At 42.0% G+C, this 18,843-nt stretch overlaps 1 protein-coding gene across 1 annotated transcript in view; it reads left to right on the forward strand.

Moving 5' to 3' along the window:
• LOC138569502 (myosin-4-like) overlaps positions 1 to 18,571 on the forward strand; it is a 32,359-nt gene extending 13,788 nt beyond the window's left edge. The window contains exons 17-40 of the mRNA XM_069647534.1: positions 734 to 821; positions 925 to 1,042; positions 1,338 to 1,461; positions 1,557 to 1,693; positions 1,781 to 2,036; positions 2,124 to 2,366; positions 2,471 to 2,647; positions 3,505 to 3,650; positions 4,161 to 4,251; positions 4,339 to 4,728; positions 4,816 to 4,942; positions 6,385 to 6,503; positions 11,404 to 11,600; positions 11,688 to 11,871; positions 11,964 to 12,129; positions 12,569 to 12,693; positions 12,799 to 13,107; positions 13,317 to 13,520; positions 14,332 to 14,457; positions 15,270 to 15,440; positions 15,529 to 15,633; positions 15,856 to 15,951; positions 17,178 to 17,312; positions 18,416 to 18,571. Of these exons, the coding sequence (XP_069503635.1) occupies positions 734 to 821; positions 925 to 1,042; positions 1,338 to 1,461; positions 1,557 to 1,693; positions 1,781 to 2,036; positions 2,124 to 2,366; positions 2,471 to 2,647; positions 3,505 to 3,650; positions 4,161 to 4,251; positions 4,339 to 4,728; positions 4,816 to 4,942; positions 6,385 to 6,503; positions 11,404 to 11,600; positions 11,688 to 11,871; positions 11,964 to 12,129; positions 12,569 to 12,693; positions 12,799 to 13,107; positions 13,317 to 13,520; positions 14,332 to 14,457; positions 15,270 to 15,440; positions 15,529 to 15,633; positions 15,856 to 15,951; positions 17,178 to 17,312; positions 18,416 to 18,433 (3,852 nt within the window). The 3' untranslated portion in view covers positions 18,434 to 18,571. The remainder of the gene's footprint in view (positions 1 to 733; positions 822 to 924; positions 1,043 to 1,337; positions 1,462 to 1,556; positions 1,694 to 1,780; positions 2,037 to 2,123; positions 2,367 to 2,470; positions 2,648 to 3,504; positions 3,651 to 4,160; positions 4,252 to 4,338; positions 4,729 to 4,815; positions 4,943 to 6,384; positions 6,504 to 11,403; positions 11,601 to 11,687; positions 11,872 to 11,963; positions 12,130 to 12,568; positions 12,694 to 12,798; positions 13,108 to 13,316; positions 13,521 to 14,331; positions 14,458 to 15,269; positions 15,441 to 15,528; positions 15,634 to 15,855; positions 15,952 to 17,177; positions 17,313 to 18,415) is intronic.
• Positions 18,572 to 18,843: the final 272 nt, after the last annotated feature.

Raw genomic sequence — 18,843 nt, forward strand, 5'->3', positions numbered from 1 at the left:
AAAATGGTGGTAATTAGCATATACATTTTGTCTGGATTGGCAGCGTTCAGAAACATAACGCTTGCCCATAAGAATGCTTAGGCAGTGCTAATTTAACACTACAGGTACTCGCATTCTGCACACAACAGTGTTAGTGGGATAGGATTTTCTCACATTTCTGCCCAAAGATGTTCTTTTTAATGTGTACATAAAGTTTGCACCACTGATTTAGCCTGAAGTCCTGAGTCAGTGCCAGACTTTCCTTTCCTTCACTCATTAGTTTCTTCAATTCATCTCTATTTCCCACACTGTCCATTCTGTATTTCTTTCCTTTTGTTCTATAATATATCCCTCCTTTCATTCTCTTGTTCTTACTTTCTTTGAGATAGCAACGAAAATAAGAGAAGTATAGATGGAAATAAAGTGAAAGGCTGGCACGGGCAATAGGCCAGGGGCTCGGCCTGTGGTGGGGCCTCTGCAGCTCTCCTGAAGCCTGTTGCCCAATGGCAGGCTGATTGAAGTGTGGCATTTGTCTAAAGTGAACCAACAGTGCTTTCACAAAAGTAAACCTGTGCAAATTACAGTGAAACATATATGTTATTCAATGTGATGCACATTTTGCACACCCTCCAAGTTCCCGACAGAAAACACAAAATACCAACTTCAAAATAATGTTTCTGATCCGAATGTTTAAGGCATATAGTCCTAGTTTGTGCTGCTCTGTTTGAAGACAATTATATTCTCATTACTACAGGAAAACTTGGGCAAGCTGATGACTAACCTGAGGAGCACTCACCCCCACTTTGTGCGTTGCCTGATTCCAAATGAGACAAAAACCCCAGGTAGAACGACTCTGAAGTGGTTGTGTGATATACATAATTGCAAAATTGCTTTGCAGCTCAGCAGAATGTAATGAACTGATGAGACTTTACCTTCTGCTTCTAGGTGTAATGGACAACCACCTGCTGATCCACCAGCTGAGATGTAATGGTGTGTTAGAGGGCATCAGAATTTGCAGAAAGGGGTTTCCAAGCAGGATCCTTTACGGTGACTTTAAGCAGAGGTAAACATTCTGCATATGAATACAATTCAAAACTGAGAATAAAACTGGTCAACAACTTTACATAATTATGTTGAGTACTTTGAAATCACAAGTTTACACAAAAGCAAAGGGGATGCCAATGTGCAATGCTCTGGAACGTGTGTAATATGTTATGGCACTCTTTCAGTGTTCGCATTCAAAAAACAATTGAAGTAATAAGCTGCCATTTTTGCCGTTTTGCCATTTATTTAATTAAACCAATATTTACAGAAGGATTTGTTCTTAACATGGAATTAACATTGAGAATATTTTTAAGGTACAAAGTGCTCAATGCAAGCGCTATTCCAGAAGGACAATTTATTGACAGCAAGAAGGCGAGCGAGAAGTTGCTAGGTTCCATCGATGTTGATCATACTCAGTATAAATTTGGACACACAAAGGTAACATATCATCTCCTAATTAATCTAATTAATAGACATGCAGATTTGGAATGTTGCTGGGGGGAATGTATTTATCCTCCCCTTATTTATTGAAGGTGTTCTTCAAAGCTGGCCTCCTGGGTACTCTAGAGGAGATGCGCGATGAAAAGCTGGCAGAGCTCATCACCCGCACGCAGGCTGCTTGCAGAGGGTTCCTCATGAGAGTAGAATTCAAGAAGATGATGGAGAGAAGGTATTAACTGACATACTTGAGGGACTCTCACTTAACTACTATGCCCACTGCTTTAAGTTAACCTATTTCTGATGTGTCCCTCAACAGAGAAGCCATATTTTCCATCCAGTACAATGTCAGGTCCTTCATGAATGTCAAAACGTGGCCATGGATGAAGCTTTACTTTAAGATTAAGCCTCTCCTGCAGAGTGCGGAGACAGAGAAGGAGATGGCCAACATGAAAGAGGAGTTTGAAAAGACAAAGGAAGCTTTGGCAAAGTCTGAAGCAAGAAAGAAGGAGCTAGAGGAGAAGATGGTGGCTCTTCTTCAGGAGAAGAATGATCTTGCTTTACAAGTCCAATCGGTGTGTACAAAATAACACATATAAACTATGAACAACTTAACGTTCCCATAGGAAAATATAACTAAATACATTTCTATGTGTTACTAGGAAAGTGAAAACATAGCTGATGCAGAAGAAAGATGTGAAGGTCTCATCAAGAATAAAATTCAGCTGGAGGCTAAAGTGAAGGAGCTGACGGAAAGACTTGAAGATGAGGAGGAAAGTAACGCTGAGCTGACGGCCAAGAAGAGGAAACTGGAGGATGAGTGCTCTGAGCTGAAGAAAGATATTGATGACCTTGAGCTCACTCTAGCCAAAGTAGAGAAGGAAAAGCATGCCACGGAAAACAAGGTAAACAGGTCGAAATTAAACATATGTACATTGTTCTATTGGTACAAATACAGTGAACATCCAAGGACAACCGATTTATCTTCAATCCATTTGTATGTTTCCAGGTTAAAAACCTTACTGAGGAAATGGCAGTTCTCGATGAGAACATTGCAAAGGTTTCTAAGGAGAAGAAAGCTCTCCAGGAGGCTCACCAGCAAACCCTGGATGACCTCCAAGCAGAGGAAGACAAAGTCAGCACCCTGACAAAAGCCAAAACTAAGCTGGAACAGCAAGTGGATGATGTAAGTATAATTGTAAAATACATATGTTTGTGTGCATATATGTGCATTTGTGTGTGTGTATATAATATAAACTATAATCCAATGTAAACCTCAGGTCATGAGTCACTGACATTGTACAATAATTCTGTGATTCTGCAGTGTGAATGGTGAAGAATGCAAATAGAAATATTGGTTTTAGTCCCACTTTTACCAAGCCTTATTATCGTCTCACATCTGCCAAATTTGCATGAAAATATCAGTGGTAAATGAAAAGTCAATGTCCACGTCTAAATGGCTTTACACGTGAAATATTCTGATTAATGCTGATTTCAGCCTGGTGTGGTTCATTGCTTCATAATAAAAAACATGGTTTAGAGAGCCCTCAAACCAGGACTAGCCCTGTGACAAGGTCACCCTAGTTAGCTGCCCGGCTGCCCAGGGGACACCAAATGTACCGGGTTGATTCCCAATTCCAGGGGTGTGCGGGCAGCAGACAGCCACTTTGTCTGAGGCAACAGAAACCCATGAACTGGCCCTGTGGCTGCCTTGCCCTTTTCCTGGTCTTCTGTTACACAGTGGGGAGCAGTTTCTTGGTGTGCAGATCCACCAAGTTGTGTGTGGTTGATGGACTGCTATATTAAAGTAATACAAGGAAAACAAACCATTGCATTCATAAATCATTTTCTGCATACGCTAGCAAAGATCAGAAACCCTATCCACTTCAAACCAATATATTTGATCCAAATGTTACACAACAGTCACATGCCCCGTAGGACAGTAGGCAGGCACTCATTGGAAGAATCTGACAGTGTTTATAATTAATGAAGACCAACTTTCTATGTCATCTTATTAAATACATTTTTTTTTACAATACACAGCTTGAAGGCTCCTTGGAACAAGAGAAGAAGCTTCGCATGGACCTTGAGAGATCGAAGAGGAAGCTTGAAGGTGATCTCAAGCTCTCCCAGGAAAGCGTGATGGATCTAGAAAACGATAAACAGCAAAGTGATGAAAAACTGAAAAAGTGAGTATTCGGTGTACTACTCAGGGGAACACTGATCTGCAGATATTATTATTTCATCATGTTATTGATCATTACTATGGTGCCTTGTGGACATTAAATTGGTATAAACTAAATAGACTTCACGAGGACGAAACTGTGACCCGACGGCTTTATAGGTCTGTGTAGTCGATCCATTGGATCACTGAGCTTCCTTCCCGGAAACATAGCTTACGTTTTTTATATTCAAACCCTTTGCTGCAGTGAATGGTTCAATCTTATAAACTCTACATGTGTCTTCTGGCCTTGTAGCAACTTTTACAGCAAACATGTGCTGCCTTTTCATCCAATAGCAGATCTTGGTGTCAGAAAGGGAAAACTACTTGTTTAATATACAATTAATTATATGACTGTCAACTTCTCAAAACTATTATTTTATATGTTCTTAACAGGGCAAAATAATTATGAGTGCTCAATGAACTTGGTTATAGAAACACAATTAAACATAGTAATACATTTGCTTTCTGAAAATAGGAAAGATTTTGAATTAAGTCAATATCAGAGCAAGATTGAGGATGAGCAGTCCCTCGGAGCCCAGCTGCAGAAGAAAATCAAAGAACTTCAGGTATTGATGAGTTGAAATCACATTGCTCAATTAAGTTATGAGAAGATCAAAATGTTTTTTATAGAATGTAATAATGTGATCTTTTAGGCTCGCATTGAAGAACTTGAAGAAGAAATTGAAGCTGAGCGTGCAGCTCGTGCTAAGGTTGAGAAACAGAGGTCCGATCTCTCCAGGGAACTGGAAGAAATCAGTGAAAGGCTGGAAGAAGCTGGTGGAGCCACTTCAGCCCAGATTGAAATGAACAAGAAGCGTGAGGCAGAGTTCCAGAAATTGAGAAGGGACTTGGAAGAGTCCACTCTGCAGCATGAAGCTACCGCTGCTGCCCTCCGTAAGAAGCATGCTGACAGCGTCGCAGAACTTGGGGAACAGATTGATAACCTACAACGGGTCAAACAGAAGCTGGAGAAAGAGAAAAGCGAATTCAAGATGGAAATCGATGACCTTGCCAGCAACATGGAGAATGTTTCCAAGTCCAAGGTAAGCAGCTATAAAGCAATATTCTGATCTGCAGATTTCTTTTAGTGTAATGTCGGCTTACACTAAGCAACCCGTTTTGTCCTAAAGGCCAACCTGGAGAAAGTGAGTCGCTTATTGGAGGACCAACTCGGGGAGGTTAAAGCAAAGCATGACGAACATCAGCGTCTCATTAATGACCTCACCACCCAGAAGGCACGCTTCCAGACTGAAAATGGTACGGCTTACAATTAAATCTTTTGAAGTAGAAATCTAAAGCATATGCATGTAAAGTACATTTGCACAGATCCTGTGCAAACTAAGAAAGATTTAAATCTGTGCAGTGGGATGTTGTGCAGGAGATCAAACCTGGCAGTGAGAAGGGGCCACCAAAGACATTACACTAGTTCCCAATAAGTACATCATAATTTTAAATCATTTGCCATGGTACAGAGGCCATTCTGAGGGACTGCACATCCCTAACTCTGCAACTACTGCTGCCTCCAGCTTGCCAAATTTATGCTACTTACAGCCCACTAGCTGGCCATACCAGCAAAGATGGCAGGCCTTTTTCATTCTGGCAGCACAACCTATTTCACTACCCAACCCCCTGCGAAAGACACAGATACACCTATTCTTCTCCAAGGACTTGAGCATTTTTTTCTTCCCCTTAAACAGATGGACGCGCCAAGGCTTATGGGCCAGCATATCCCCTCTCTCTGTTGAGAGGTGATATAGTCAACTGTCCAGGCGATACAAATACCTCTGTAGACCAATAGCTCAGCAGGACATCGCTAACTCAGGTTCACTACGTATCATTATGAGATTGGATCAGAATTGTAATTGATGGCAACAGGCTGCTCGTATTGCAACCCTGTACTACTGCCAGCAATTTGGAATTATCAATGGTAAAATCCATTTATTTGATTCCAATAACAAAGCAAAAAGCTGCATGGGCTCAAAAATCTATCCCCAACAGCAAAAATATGCAACCGGACAAACTACCCATCAGTCTTATATTAAAGGAACTAACTTCCCTTATACCTAATGCTCAATGATTCACATGCTTTCACCATATTTCAGAGTCCGGCATAGAGTCACCTCAGTCCAGTACACGCCAGCATCATTACCAAAGTGTTTAGTGACTAGATATAGATCACACTTTGTAATACGTCATTTGGTTATAGGGTGCACCCTTTTCAAGGCCAGCTCATGAATATATCTCATTTTGGCCGGCAATTTTCTCCATTGTTGAAGTATAGTTTTCTATGAGGGAAAACACAGGTTATAATGAGGCCCTTCATGTTATTTATTTGGAACATAGACATGGTAATGGTCATAGAGGTGGGATTTAGAAATAGAAATAGATAATAACACATTGGCCTGTTAGTGCTTGACAAATAGCACTAGCCATGCCAGTCCTCGAATATTAGAATCCAGTCAGCTTCTCAGAATTTACATATGATGATATCTGTATAGTTTGAACGTCCTTTTAAAACCCCAACCCAACCTCAGTTATTTGCAAAGACACCCCCAGTGGCCATCTAAGCACAACAGGCCTTTCTGTTTCCTGCTGTTTTCCTGAACAAAACACTGTTTAATTATATGGAAATGTAATCAAATTAACATTCTCATTAAATATTTTAAATATTTGAAGTTTGTTTGACCTTTTTCTTAAAGGTGAGTTTGCACGTCAGCTGGAAGAAAAAGAGTCTTTGATTTCCCAACTGTCACGAGGCAAACAAGCCTTCACCCAGCAGACAGAAGAACTGAAGAGGCAGCTTGAAGAGGAGACAAAGGTATCTAGCACATGCATTCTCTGAGTGCCATTTTAGCTAAGCATTGCAGATTGTCACCAACACGTGCTCCTGAGCTTCGTTGCCTGATGGTGACAGCACTGCAGATCATTGTAACTTCACCCTTTGATAGAGAAAGCCTAGGGTGAGCCAAGACACAAGAATAATAGAGCGGGCAAACCACGTGGGTCCCTACAGACAGCAAGATGCAGGGGAGCCCCTATTTACACCCCCTCATGCAACGACGCGGACATATATTTATGGATGGATGAATCTGGGGATCACTCCCAACATTTAGCAGCCCTCCTTCACCTTGTATTAAACCACTGTAACAGAGCACTGAGGCATAAAAAAAGTGTCTCTAATATGATATGATAATTTATTTGTATTGTGCTCGTACACAAGTGTTTCAGAGTGTGAAAATATCAAAAATATAATTATCCCTATCTCAATATCAGAGCAGGTTCAAAGTGAGCAGCAGGCCTTGGAACCAATATGACCACATTTTATCATTGAATTGATGGAGTTAGCATGTAATAATTCCATGAAGACATTGACAATGGTATGGCTTTTCAAACTGAGCTTTATGGTACCACTTCTGTGCGGACAGGTGTCATGTTGTTAACAACAACAACCAACTTATTACTAAGAGCTCTCTTTTTGATATTGACAGCAGAGCAGCCAGAAAGACATGCAACGTGAGCTGGGACCCAGCCACTGGGGGCAGTATACCCAAAATAGAATGTGTGAGTAAGTTGCTCATAGTTGGGGACTTACATATAGTGCCAAACATGACTTCAGAGGGCTTTCCTGTAAATTAAAAACTGAGACTATAAGTACATGGGGGAAAAGATGCATACACACGGTCGACTCCACGCTCTCCTTCTCTCCACACATCTCTGATGTCTGTAAGAAGTCACACTACCAACTGCATCTCCTCAGAGGTATTCTTCTGTTCCTCTTCTTCCCCCAGAAGCTCACTGTCTCTAGAGCTCTGGTTCTCTTTAGTCTGGACTATTGCAACAGCCTCTTTCTAAATCTGCCTGCTTCTACTCTCCGCCCTCTGCAACTCATCCAGAACAGGACTCCAAGACTTGTCCTTGGCCTCAAGCCCAGGGATCGTATCTCTCCAGGACTGAAATCCCTGCACTGGCTTCCAGTGGCTGCGAGGATTAAGTTCAAGACCCTCTGCATTGTCCACAAGGCCTTCTGGGGCCTGGGGCCTCAATACCTTGAACTCTCTCTTCCTAAATATCTTCCCTCTTGAGCTCTTCGCTTATCCGCCTCCAACTCCCTCAGAGTCAGTCGCTTCTCCAAGCAACGAGTTGGTGGTAGATCTCTTTCTTCGGCTCAGGCCTCCCTCTGGAACAGCCTCTCTGAAACTTGACGAGAATCATCTCCGGTTCCGAAAGCATCTAAAAACCTTTCTCTTTGCTTCTGCTTTCTCTCCTCCTCTCCCCTGCTGATTTTCCTGCTGAAATTGAAACTGCACCGGTTACCTGGCCACCCTCTGATCTCAGGCCCAGGTCCCCTCTCCTGCTAGTCACACACCAGCACTGCCTTCCTGGCAACCCCCGCACTTGAAGACTGTTTTCTGTATCCCTACAGTCCCACTACCAGCATCTGACTCCTGATGTCTGCACTTACCCTTGCACTTGCCACCAGCCGGCCATACGTTTACTTATTGTTATTTATTCTTGTTATTTATTCTATTTATCCCTTTGACTACACTGTCCCCTCCCTCCTTCCCCCCACTCTTACCCTTTCCCCCTTCCCATGCACTTGCGCGATCTGATTGTCACCTGGCCTCGTAGGATCATTATCTCGTCTTCCCTCTGTTCCCCTCCCTTGCCTCGTCACGCCTTGAAACACTTGTGTATAGGAGCGTTATAAATGCCATATCATATCATATCATATCATATCATGGAAGAAAAACAGGATTGGAAATCCAAAGGAGGTCTGAACATTGAGATTGTTAACTTTTCCTTAAATGTCGATGCCATTGCTCTTCACTCACCCTAAATAAAAGAAAGAACCTGTTCCTCAAATGAGATATTATCACAGAGAATGTGTTCCTTTCATTTGGTGATAGCGCAGCACATGGAACAGCAAAGGGTCTGCGTCTGGAGTGACAGTCAAGGTGCGGGATCTGGAATGACTGTCCCTTTCATGCAGCCTTTATCTACAAGCCATTGATAAATAATGGAACTTTAATCTTATAACTCTGTGTATCAGGTGACCGCTGGTTTACAACTGTTCAAGGATCCACAACCTCTGGTAGGAATATCCAAATTAGCAGAACCCAAAGGCAACCCATATATTGTCATTAATCCATTTTAGATCTGCAGTTACTGACCACTGACTAAAACACAGACTACGCGCTCCCTGCATAGCAACGCCTTGGGGGCAAACCAGAATGTAAGGTTCTAGGGTCAATGTGACAGAGCGGTATTGGTCCATGGGACCATGACAGGTTAAGAGAGATTAGGTAACAGTCTTAAGAGAAGCCACAGCTGACAGAAGAAGCTGTGCATGTCGAAGTCCAGGGTCAAAGCAGGGATAAGACAATATTCAGCTTATTGACAGGGATAAGTACTGCTGTCTATGGGCCTCATTCCGAGTATGGCGGTAAGGGATAGCGGCCACCGGTAACGAGACCGGTGGCGGTGATCCCTTACCGCCATACTCCGAGTTCCCTTTGCGCCCTCGCCCTTAACGCCTGCTTTGAGCAGGTGTTAAAAGTCGAGGGCGCAAAGGGGCCTCCAAGCCAATAACGGTGACCGTAATGAACGGTCACCGTTATTTGCATCTTCACCATTCCCATTGAGCACTATGGGGGCTCATTTGGGAATGGGGAAGAGCCTTGGCGAATGGGGAATTACCGCCCCGCCAACCTTGGAATGGGGCGGTAATTCCGCCATCCACCAAGGCGCTGCCGGTCCGGGTACGGCGTCAACCAAGGCGTTAATAGCTCCATTGTTTAGCGCCGTACTCGGAATGAGGCCCAATGTGTATGCATGCGTAGAAGGCTTCAATAGCACCAGCTCATGACCTGGAGCTGTTCACATGTTTCAAAGTGAAGGGGTAACCTCAAAGAATCATGACTGGAGGCTTCAAAATCATAATAAATAGAAAGAGTAACAGATTATAAAGAATTTGGGGATTATTTCTGCCATGCTGGTAGAGAGATTCCCAGACCCCCCTTTGTTTTGAATAAATTAACTTTGGGTTTCACCCTAAGTTAACAGGGCGATCCAGACGTGGACCCCTTGCTCAAAGTTCTTAGAGAGGCAACAGTTTCACCTCACTGATGATGCCCAACAAGGCTGAAACACGTGTATGGGGTTACTGATGGTACTCTTGTTCAGAGGAGAATTGCCTAGCATTTCGGCGCTGGACTGCCCCTGGGCAGGACAAAGGCTGATATGCAGGGAAATTTCTTCTCTGTGAAAGGGACAGTGAGCTAAAGACTTGGTAGAGTCTCTCCCGGGGGTTATTCACCCAAGAACAAGTCATTGGGCTGTGTTCGTGCTGGTAGAGAGATTCCCAGACCCCCCTTTGTTTTGAATAAATTAACTTTGGGTTTCACCCTAAGTTAACAGGGCGATCCAGACGTGGACCCCTTGCTCACTGTTCTTAGAGAGGCAACAGTTTCACCTCACTGATGATGCCCAACAAGGCTGAAACACGTGTATGGGGTTACTGATGGTACTCTTGTTCAGAGGAGAATTGCCTAGCATTTCGGCGCTGGACTGCCCCTGGGCAGGACAAAGGCTGATATGCAGGGAAATTTCTTCTCTGTGAAAGGGACAGTGAGCTAAAGACTTGGTAGAGTCTCTCCCGGGGGTTATTCACCCAAGAACAAGTCATTGGGCTGTGTTCGTGCTGGTAGAGAGATTCCCAGACCCCCCTTTGTTTTGAATAAATTAACTTTGGGTTTCACCCTAAGTTAACAGGGCGATCCAGACGTGGACCCCTTGCTCACTGTTCTTAGAGAGGCAACAGTTTCACCTCACTGATGATGCCCAACAAGGCTGAAACACGTGTATGGGGTTACTGATGGTACTCTTGTTCAGAGGAGAATTGCCTAGCATTTCGGCGCTGGACTGCCCCTGGGCAGGACAAAGGCTGATATGCAGGGAAATTTCTTCTCTGTGAAAGGGACAGTGAGCTAAAGACTTGGTAGAGTCTCTCCCAGGGGTTATTCACCCAAGAACAAGTCATTGGGCTGTGTTCGTGCTGGTAGAGAGATTCCCAGACCCCCCTTTGTTTTTTATTTCTGCCATACTCACATCCCTCTGACCCCCCATGGCTATGAGATGCTAAACAACCAGCCACTTTCATTTCCACTGAGGCAATAATATAAATAATTGGAGAAACAACAACACAAAGAAGACAAATACCAACATATATTAAATTCACTGCAGTTTGGGTAACCTTTGGGAGGTTTGATGATGTTCATGGGGAATGATTATTTTATTGCGGCAGATGATTGTGCCAATGTGCGTACTCGCAATTGTAATACATTTGCTTGGTATAGGCCTAGAGGGCAATGCTTAAGCTGCACAAATCACTTTAGGATTACAAATGCAGTGCTCATGTGACAAACGATCAAATGTGAAAGATTTACAAATACTGACTGCATGCTCATACATGTATTAGGTCAAAAGATGGACATAATGCGCTACTGAGTTGAGCGGTGGGCCTGACTGAGGTAGGAAGGACATTTACAAAATAGTTATTTTACATTTTTTGTCATTTTCATTTTAATTACATTCTGTTTAAAGACACTGAGACCCTTTTTATCTCTGGTTTCAGCTGTGAGGCTTTTTATTAGTTTTGAATTAAAACAGGAGACACATGTGAAGGTGTAATGATGCAAGCATATTTGATTGTTTTACAGGCAAAGAATGCCCTGGCACATGCCTTGCAATCAGCCCGACATGACTGTGATTTGCTCCGTGAGCAATATGAGGAGGAACAAGAAGCCAAGGCCGAGCTCCAGCGTTCTCTCTCCAAAGCCAATGGAGAAGTTGCTCAGTGGAGGACCAAGTATGAAACAGATGCAATTCAGCGCACAGAGGAACTGGAAGAGGCCAAGTATGTTGTGTTCAATAAGGCAGTGCATTATGCTGAGTAAAGTGAATTTAACAATTAAGAATACTCTGTATCGTTCCAATTGTTTAGAAAAAAGCTAGCCCAAAGGCTACAAGAAGCTGAAGAACAGGTGGAGGCAGTGAATTCCAAGTGTGCATCGCTGGAAAAAACCAAGCAGAGACTACAATGTGAAGTGGAGGACTTCATGATTGATGTTGAGCGAGCCAACAGTGCTGCAGCGGCTCTCGACAAAAAACAAAGGAACTTTGATAAGGTAAAAGGATTAGCAAACAAAATCATATCAACTATATATATATCATGCCGCTCACAAGTGTTTCAGGCTGAAAACATCAATGTTTTGATCAGGTCCTTGCAGACTGGAAGCAGAAGTTTGAGGAAGGCCAGGCTGAACTCGAGGCAGCTCTTAAGGATTCCCGTTCCCTGAGCACTGAGCTCTTTAAGATGAAGAATGCATATGAAGAGTCTCTGGACCATCTTGAAACCCTGAAGCGTGAAAACAAGAACCTGCAACGTACGTTTCTTGATATATGCTAATGGTGGCCAGTTTATAGTATATCAGTAAGAATGATACATGAAGCCGTTAGTATTCTCAGGCAATGAACTATGTTTAATTGTGATAAAAACGACAATGTAAAAAAATATGATTTTGAATTTCATAATATAAATGATGATCTCAAAATCAGATGAGACAAGTATGCCACTGACAGTATTTTGCGCACAAAGAGAGGCACAATTTCCCAGTGTAACCAAATGATGTTAGCTTATATAATTTTTACATTACTGGTCACATTATAGGGTGCCTTTTCCCAGATGCTTTAAAAAAAAATAACCACCTCTCTTATTAACAGTGATCAATAAATGCAGACCATTTTCTTGGATTTTTCTAACCTTGAACAATTCAAATTGGAGAAAGAGGGTGCTTTCATTTGCTGTATGTAATTTCTTTACAGAGGAGATCTCAGATCTTACTGAACAAATTGGGGAAACTGGAAAATCAATTCATGAACTGGAAAAAGCCAAGAAACAGGTTGAACAAGAGAAGGGTGAACTCCAGGCAGCATTGGAGGAAGCTGAAGTAAGTGAAGGAGACATTTTGAAAAAGTCCCTGTTATTAAGTTAAACATCACTTCTACTTGTGATTGACAGCTTCCTTAACTTGTGCATATTTATGTATTAAAAGGGATCATTGGAACATGAAGAGGCCAAGATCCTGCGCATCCAGCTTGAGCTGAACCAGGTCAAGTCTGAGGTAGATAGAAAGATTGCAGAAAAAGATGAGGAAATTGAACAGCTCAAGAGGAACAACCAAAGAGCTGTGGATTCCCTGCAGAGCACTCTAGATTCTGAGATCAGAAGCAGAAATGATGCTCTGAGGCTGAAGAAGAAAATGGAGGGAGATCTGAATGAAATAGAGATTCAGCTCAGCCATGCAAACCGTCAAGCCGCTGAATCTCAGAAGCAGCTTAGAAATGTGCAAGCTCAACTCAAGGTACCGTTATCTGGACCCTGGCATCTTTTTCTTCCATATTTCTCTATTTCATTTAAATACAATCCTTTCTGTTATGGTGTGGCTTCTCTTTAATGTCATCGGCCTCTTGTACCCTCGGTTAGTCCTAATTTTAACATACTATTTAGTAATTCTCACTTTTTCTTAAGACTAAACATTACAATGCTATAATGTGTTTGTTTTCTGAACAGGATGCCCAACTTCATCTTGATGATGCTACTCGCGGACAAGAGGACTTGAAAGAACAGGTGGCTGTCATTGAACGCAGGAGCAACCTGCAGCAGGCGGAAATTGAAGAAATGAGGGCCGCCCTTGAACAGACAGAAAGATCTCGCAAAGTTGCTGAACATGAGCTTCTTGATGCAAGTGAGCGTTTGCAACTGCTACATTCTCAGGTAATAATCTCTTTAAGCATAACATTGTTCTCTATTTAAAACGCGTCAATCACAATATGAAGAATGTTTTGTGGTAGCCAAAGAAAACAACAGGGGGTTGATCAAGACAAGGGGTGTATAGGGAAACATGAAAGTTCATTCACAGCTCTTGGAGCATTCATATCTGGGGACAAATATAGGAGGATAAGAGCAAAGTCCAGAAAAGCACCGCAGTTGATGTGAAGAGAGGAATCAGCATGTACCTAGCAACCAGAATTGAAACCTCTAATGTAAAAGAGACACACAGTGCTTTCGGAAGGAGCTTTTTTAAGAGCTGCAAGCATAGCAAATTCTATATTCCGACTTCTACAAGAGCAGAAAGGTGATCTCCTGTGTCTCGGAACCCAGTTTAATGTCAGGCTTGGCCTGCTTTAAGAGGTGGCCCTTGAATAGCTTTCTGAATTTTGGGAGGTTTTCTGACACTTTGATAATCGTTGGGAAGATGTTCCAAAGGGTAGAGCCTCTCGAGCTGATGGCCCTGAGCCCCAACTTCTTTTTTATGAAAGTGGTGATGCACATGTTTTTTACTGAGGTTGATCTCAAGATCTAGATGGGGTAGTATGTAGAGATGTATGAACTGAGGAAGATGGGCCTTCTGTTATTATATTCTATTGTGTATGGTGCATGGAATCTTGAAGTCAATTCTTTCTTTTAGAGGTAGCCAATGTAAGGACCTCAATGCAGGCAAGATGTGATTGCAATACACGATAAACCAAGGGTAACTGTGTCATGATTTGTGTAATACATTTCTCATATCTGTCTTTATTTTCAGAACACAAGTCTCATTAATACCAAAAAGAAGCTTGAGAGTGACAGCTCCCAGCTCCAGAGTGAAGTCGAGGAAGCTATCCAGGAAGCCCGGAATGCTGAAGAAAAGGCCAAGAAGGCCATCACTGACGTATGTTTCTTAGTGAAAAATTTTACAGTAACACACATATTTGCAATAAATTGGCAGAGGATGCACAAATTGCTCAAAGCATTTTTATACTTGGCATTACAATTGAATTAATTTCACAGCATATGTACTGCCTTTAACAGCCTCCATAAACGGCCTTAAGCATAAAGTGAAAATGAAATGAGGGGTTATTAGTCATCATAACCTTTTTATACAAGGTAGTTTTGCAAAAGAAATTGAATGTCAGCCTAAAGATTGACCATCAATACTTGGAATGGCTCGTCCGAAACTGTAGTTTCCTTTTGTTCATTCTGAACAAAGGTCTGCCACTTTGGCTGAAGTTTTATATTAAACACATCTTTTTGCCTTCCTTGCTTCATTTTATGAAGAACCACCATAACCTCTTTTTTAACTTCACTTCGTACTTCCCCGTTGTCACTATCTCCTCAGTTGCACTCTATTGCTCTCTTTTCCTCTTTGTTATTCTGTCAACCTTAAAAACTAAAAACCTAAAACATTTTAGCTCTAACTCCATTTCCGTCTTCACTGCTTTTCCCCGTTTCTTTTACCGTTTTTACCACATTTTGCTTCTTATCAAGAAACCTTTGAATTAATTTTGGATGCTTTTACACATTTACAAAAAGGGACACTGCTCCTAAAATCATTTTCAACGCGTTAGATGTTCTACTGCATAGTAGAGCATTGCACTAGAAATAGCATGGAGAGACAACCTTTTCCCAAATAACTTTTGTAAGGCTGAGTGTAGAGCATATGTTTTGTTCAATACTAAGTTTCACTGTAATGCTTTCATCAAGGCTGCTTTGATGGCTGAAGAACTGAAGAAGGAGCAGGACACAAGCGCCCATCTTGAGAGGATGAAGAAGAACCTGGAGCAGACTGTGAAGGACCTGCAGCATCGTCTGGATGAGGCGGAGCAGCTCGCAATGAAGGGAGGCAAGAAGCAGCTCCAGAAACTGGAGAGCAGAGTGAGTTACACTCTAGAGTTTTACACGGACAGCGTCTCAACGTGTGTGTTTACCAGCAATGTAACACTATATTCATATTAACCCCCAGGTACATGAATTGGAGAATGAGTTAGAAGCTGAACAGAAACGTGGAGTAGAAGCCATCAAGGGTGTTCGCAAATATGAAAGAAGAGTCAAGGAACTCACATACCAGGTAGATATATTTTTTCGTATTAGGTATACCTTTTAATTACAAATTAACAGACACGTAAATGCTAAAAATGTACTTTACTATTTCAAGTATGGTCTAACTGAGCAATGTTTTAGCATGATAATGTAGGAGTTTATAAGAGTGCAAAGTGTTAGTGTGCCTTTTAAGCCAGGAGACTAATAATTAATATTATAAAAACAGTATAATCCTTTTATTTACTCCTAGTCTGAGGAAGATAAGAAGAATGTCCTGAGACTACAGGACCTGACAGATAAGCTTCAGTTGAAGGTTAAGGCCTACAAGAGACAAGCTGAGGAAACTGTAAGTATATCCTGCTATTGCCCACATCTCACTATTATTCATCCCAGCAACCTTCCCCCAGTGCCTTCTGGTAGAGAGTCATAACCAGAATGTTATTTACACTGCCAATTAACAGGTCAAGATATACAGCAATTCCAATTGTGTTAAAAACAGTCTAGCAAAGTAAACTGAAAAAGACATAACAGGATCACCATTATGCCCATGCGAAGAAAATGCTTTACTTACTGACGTTTCTTACAATATACCTTAATGGAAGTAGGAAGGGCTTCAGATTATGGACATTTTGAGGTGCTGCTCCCATTTGCATTGTTGGAACATTGTGATGTTAATCTAGCAGAAGATATTCAACCTTTGGAACGTTTGCAATAAAGCAACAGTGGGCATGATGTTAATCAATGCTAATCAAGGGTTGTCCACTAAGGTTTCTGGCTATACAGGGATACTAACATGGTATTGCAGAAGATAGAAAGCACAATGGTGGTGTGGTACACTACTACGTCAACAAAATGTAATTAGATATGCATTACATAATTAAATAATGAAATATATTTCAGATGAAATAGGGTAAGGTCCCCTGACCATACGGAACCCGAAAAGGACAATGAAAAGAATAAACCCATTGTCTCCAACAGGTGACCCATGATGCACTCCTATGGGACTAACCCCAGAACAATTGTAAAGGTCAATGTTTAAAACAAAAAAATATGGTTAGTATAAGTGCTGCAGAAGATAGCAACACAGTGGTTGAGAGCAAATTATGGTCAAAAGTAGTTTTGGGGAAAATAAAATGTACACAAAAAACCAGGGCTCCTTTGCGTGTCTAAGGGTGTGTGATCATTCTACTTGTCATTTTCCACCAGTTCACATTTCAGTTTAGGGTCCATGATATCCCACTGGACCCTGTCAACAAGTCGAAAATGCTGTGCCTTCACTCAATGTATGCCTTTGTCACTTTTAACGTCCCATCAGACCTTCTGATGTTATCTCATCTGCAAAGGAATTCACTGGTATGATCATTAGACTAGAAATTTGACACAGTGCCAAGGTGCCGCAAAGGCATACAAAGATGCCTGTGCCACTGCATCAGAGGGTGACAGGTGTGGACATAACTAGAGAGTGTTGAATGCTAGATGATTTCAGTTCAGTTTGCCATGTTTACTTCAAAGAGGCACCACAACTGCTGTTAAATGCAAATCCATTCTGAGATGTTGTTTTCCTCGCATTAGGAGGAGCAAGCCAACTCACATCTGTCCCGATTCAGGAAAGTTCAACACGAGCTTGAAGAAGCAGAGGAAAGGGCCGACATTGCAGAGTCACAAGTGAATAAATTGAGGACCAAGAGTCGCGATGCTGGCATCAAGGTGAGAGAAATCAAATTGCTGCTATGTTTTACCTCACATCTGCATGATTCCCGAAGCTGAAACTGTCAATTTTCATGTTCACCTGAAATGCAATGCAGTTTAGATGAAATGAGTGTTGCCTCTATCTGAACTAACAGCATTGCGTCTGCTATCAAAAGACTGTGCCTCACAAACGGTAGCAGACTCATGGAGAAGGAAAGAGGAAGGGAATCCCTAATGTGCTGTCAAAGAATACTATTAACAGATAAATGCATGCACTTTTATCACATGCATGCGTGAAAGCTAGATCTTCATTGGAATTCCCAATCCCATGTGGGCCTCATTATGATCATTTAGTATTTCAAATGCTTACCAGTTTTGAATAACCATCAAATTGGGAGTTAGGATTGCGTGGAATAATTACAGCATGAGGTACATAGAAAGTACTGTATAGGGCAAAACACCAATATTCTCCCCCATCCAGTACTTTATAGGTAACCAGTGCAGTAAATATCCCATGCTATCCCAACGTATCATTAGGTGGCTGTTATGTAAGTAAGCTTGGCACAAGGTATAACCTTGCAGAGACTTCTTTATTGAGCTTGGATATTACAGCGACCTCTCTGTTAGCCATCCACCTCCAACTGATCCCAGCAGAACCTGGAACCTCACCACAATGCACACACTCCTCAGAGGTTCCAGGTTCCATGCCTGCTCAGGTGCCCCACGAGAAGGTCATGAGAAAATAGGAGGTAGTTAAAAAACCACGAGTTTCTACCTTTATCATTACACTCAGAATGAGGCCCTTAAGTTTCAGCTTTCCGCCTTAGTCAAATAAGACTACTGATAATCCTAAGTCTGGGAAGACCATGCATATCTTGGTATTTTCTGACTTTACCTGTTTAGGTCTCACAGTGAAACGCTGACATATCCTTCAGCAAAGAGTAAACATCATATACAGAATACTGTGGCTTATGGGGTGTCTGGTTATTCGCTGCATTCAGGCCTATCACTTCAGTTTCAGGAGGAGGTTCAGCAGTGGAATCGCTAATTATTTTGACTGAGTCACCTTTTTCAATGTCGAATTGGTGCTAATTGTTGTCATACATGTGATTTCCCCCTAGAAAACAGAAAGCGAATAGTGGCCGTGCTCCTCTCAACAAGTGAAGAATCAGAAAGTTGCAAAATGTAAATGTGGTACTTCCTTGGAACTCTTTTTATACGTATGCGTTTTCTTATGTCTACCTCTGTCACAATAAAAGCATTAGCATACTGCATAACTGGTTCGACCCTTCATCGAAGTTTGCCTGCTACAATGGCCTTTGCTTGTTAAGGGGTACCTCCAATGAGCTGGCTACAATTAAGCATGTGGAGGAAGCTCCCCGCTGATCCTTTTCTCCAATGCTTCCGCCCAAAGCCTTATGGGTGATTGACTGAGTGAGAATTTGCAATGAGTGGTGGCTAAGTGGGGCAGTGTAATATGTGTATTGAAGTGAACAGCAGTGAGGATCATTTACTAGTGACAAGATTACGCCTACTGCCCTGGATGGCA

The sequence above is a fragment of the Ambystoma mexicanum genome, chromosome 2q (assembly GCF_040938575.1).
Source record: "Ambystoma mexicanum isolate Mex_15411 chromosome 2q, UKY_AmexF1_1, whole genome shotgun sequence".
NCBI lineage: Eukaryota > Metazoa > Chordata > Amphibia > Caudata > Ambystomatidae > Ambystoma > Ambystoma mexicanum.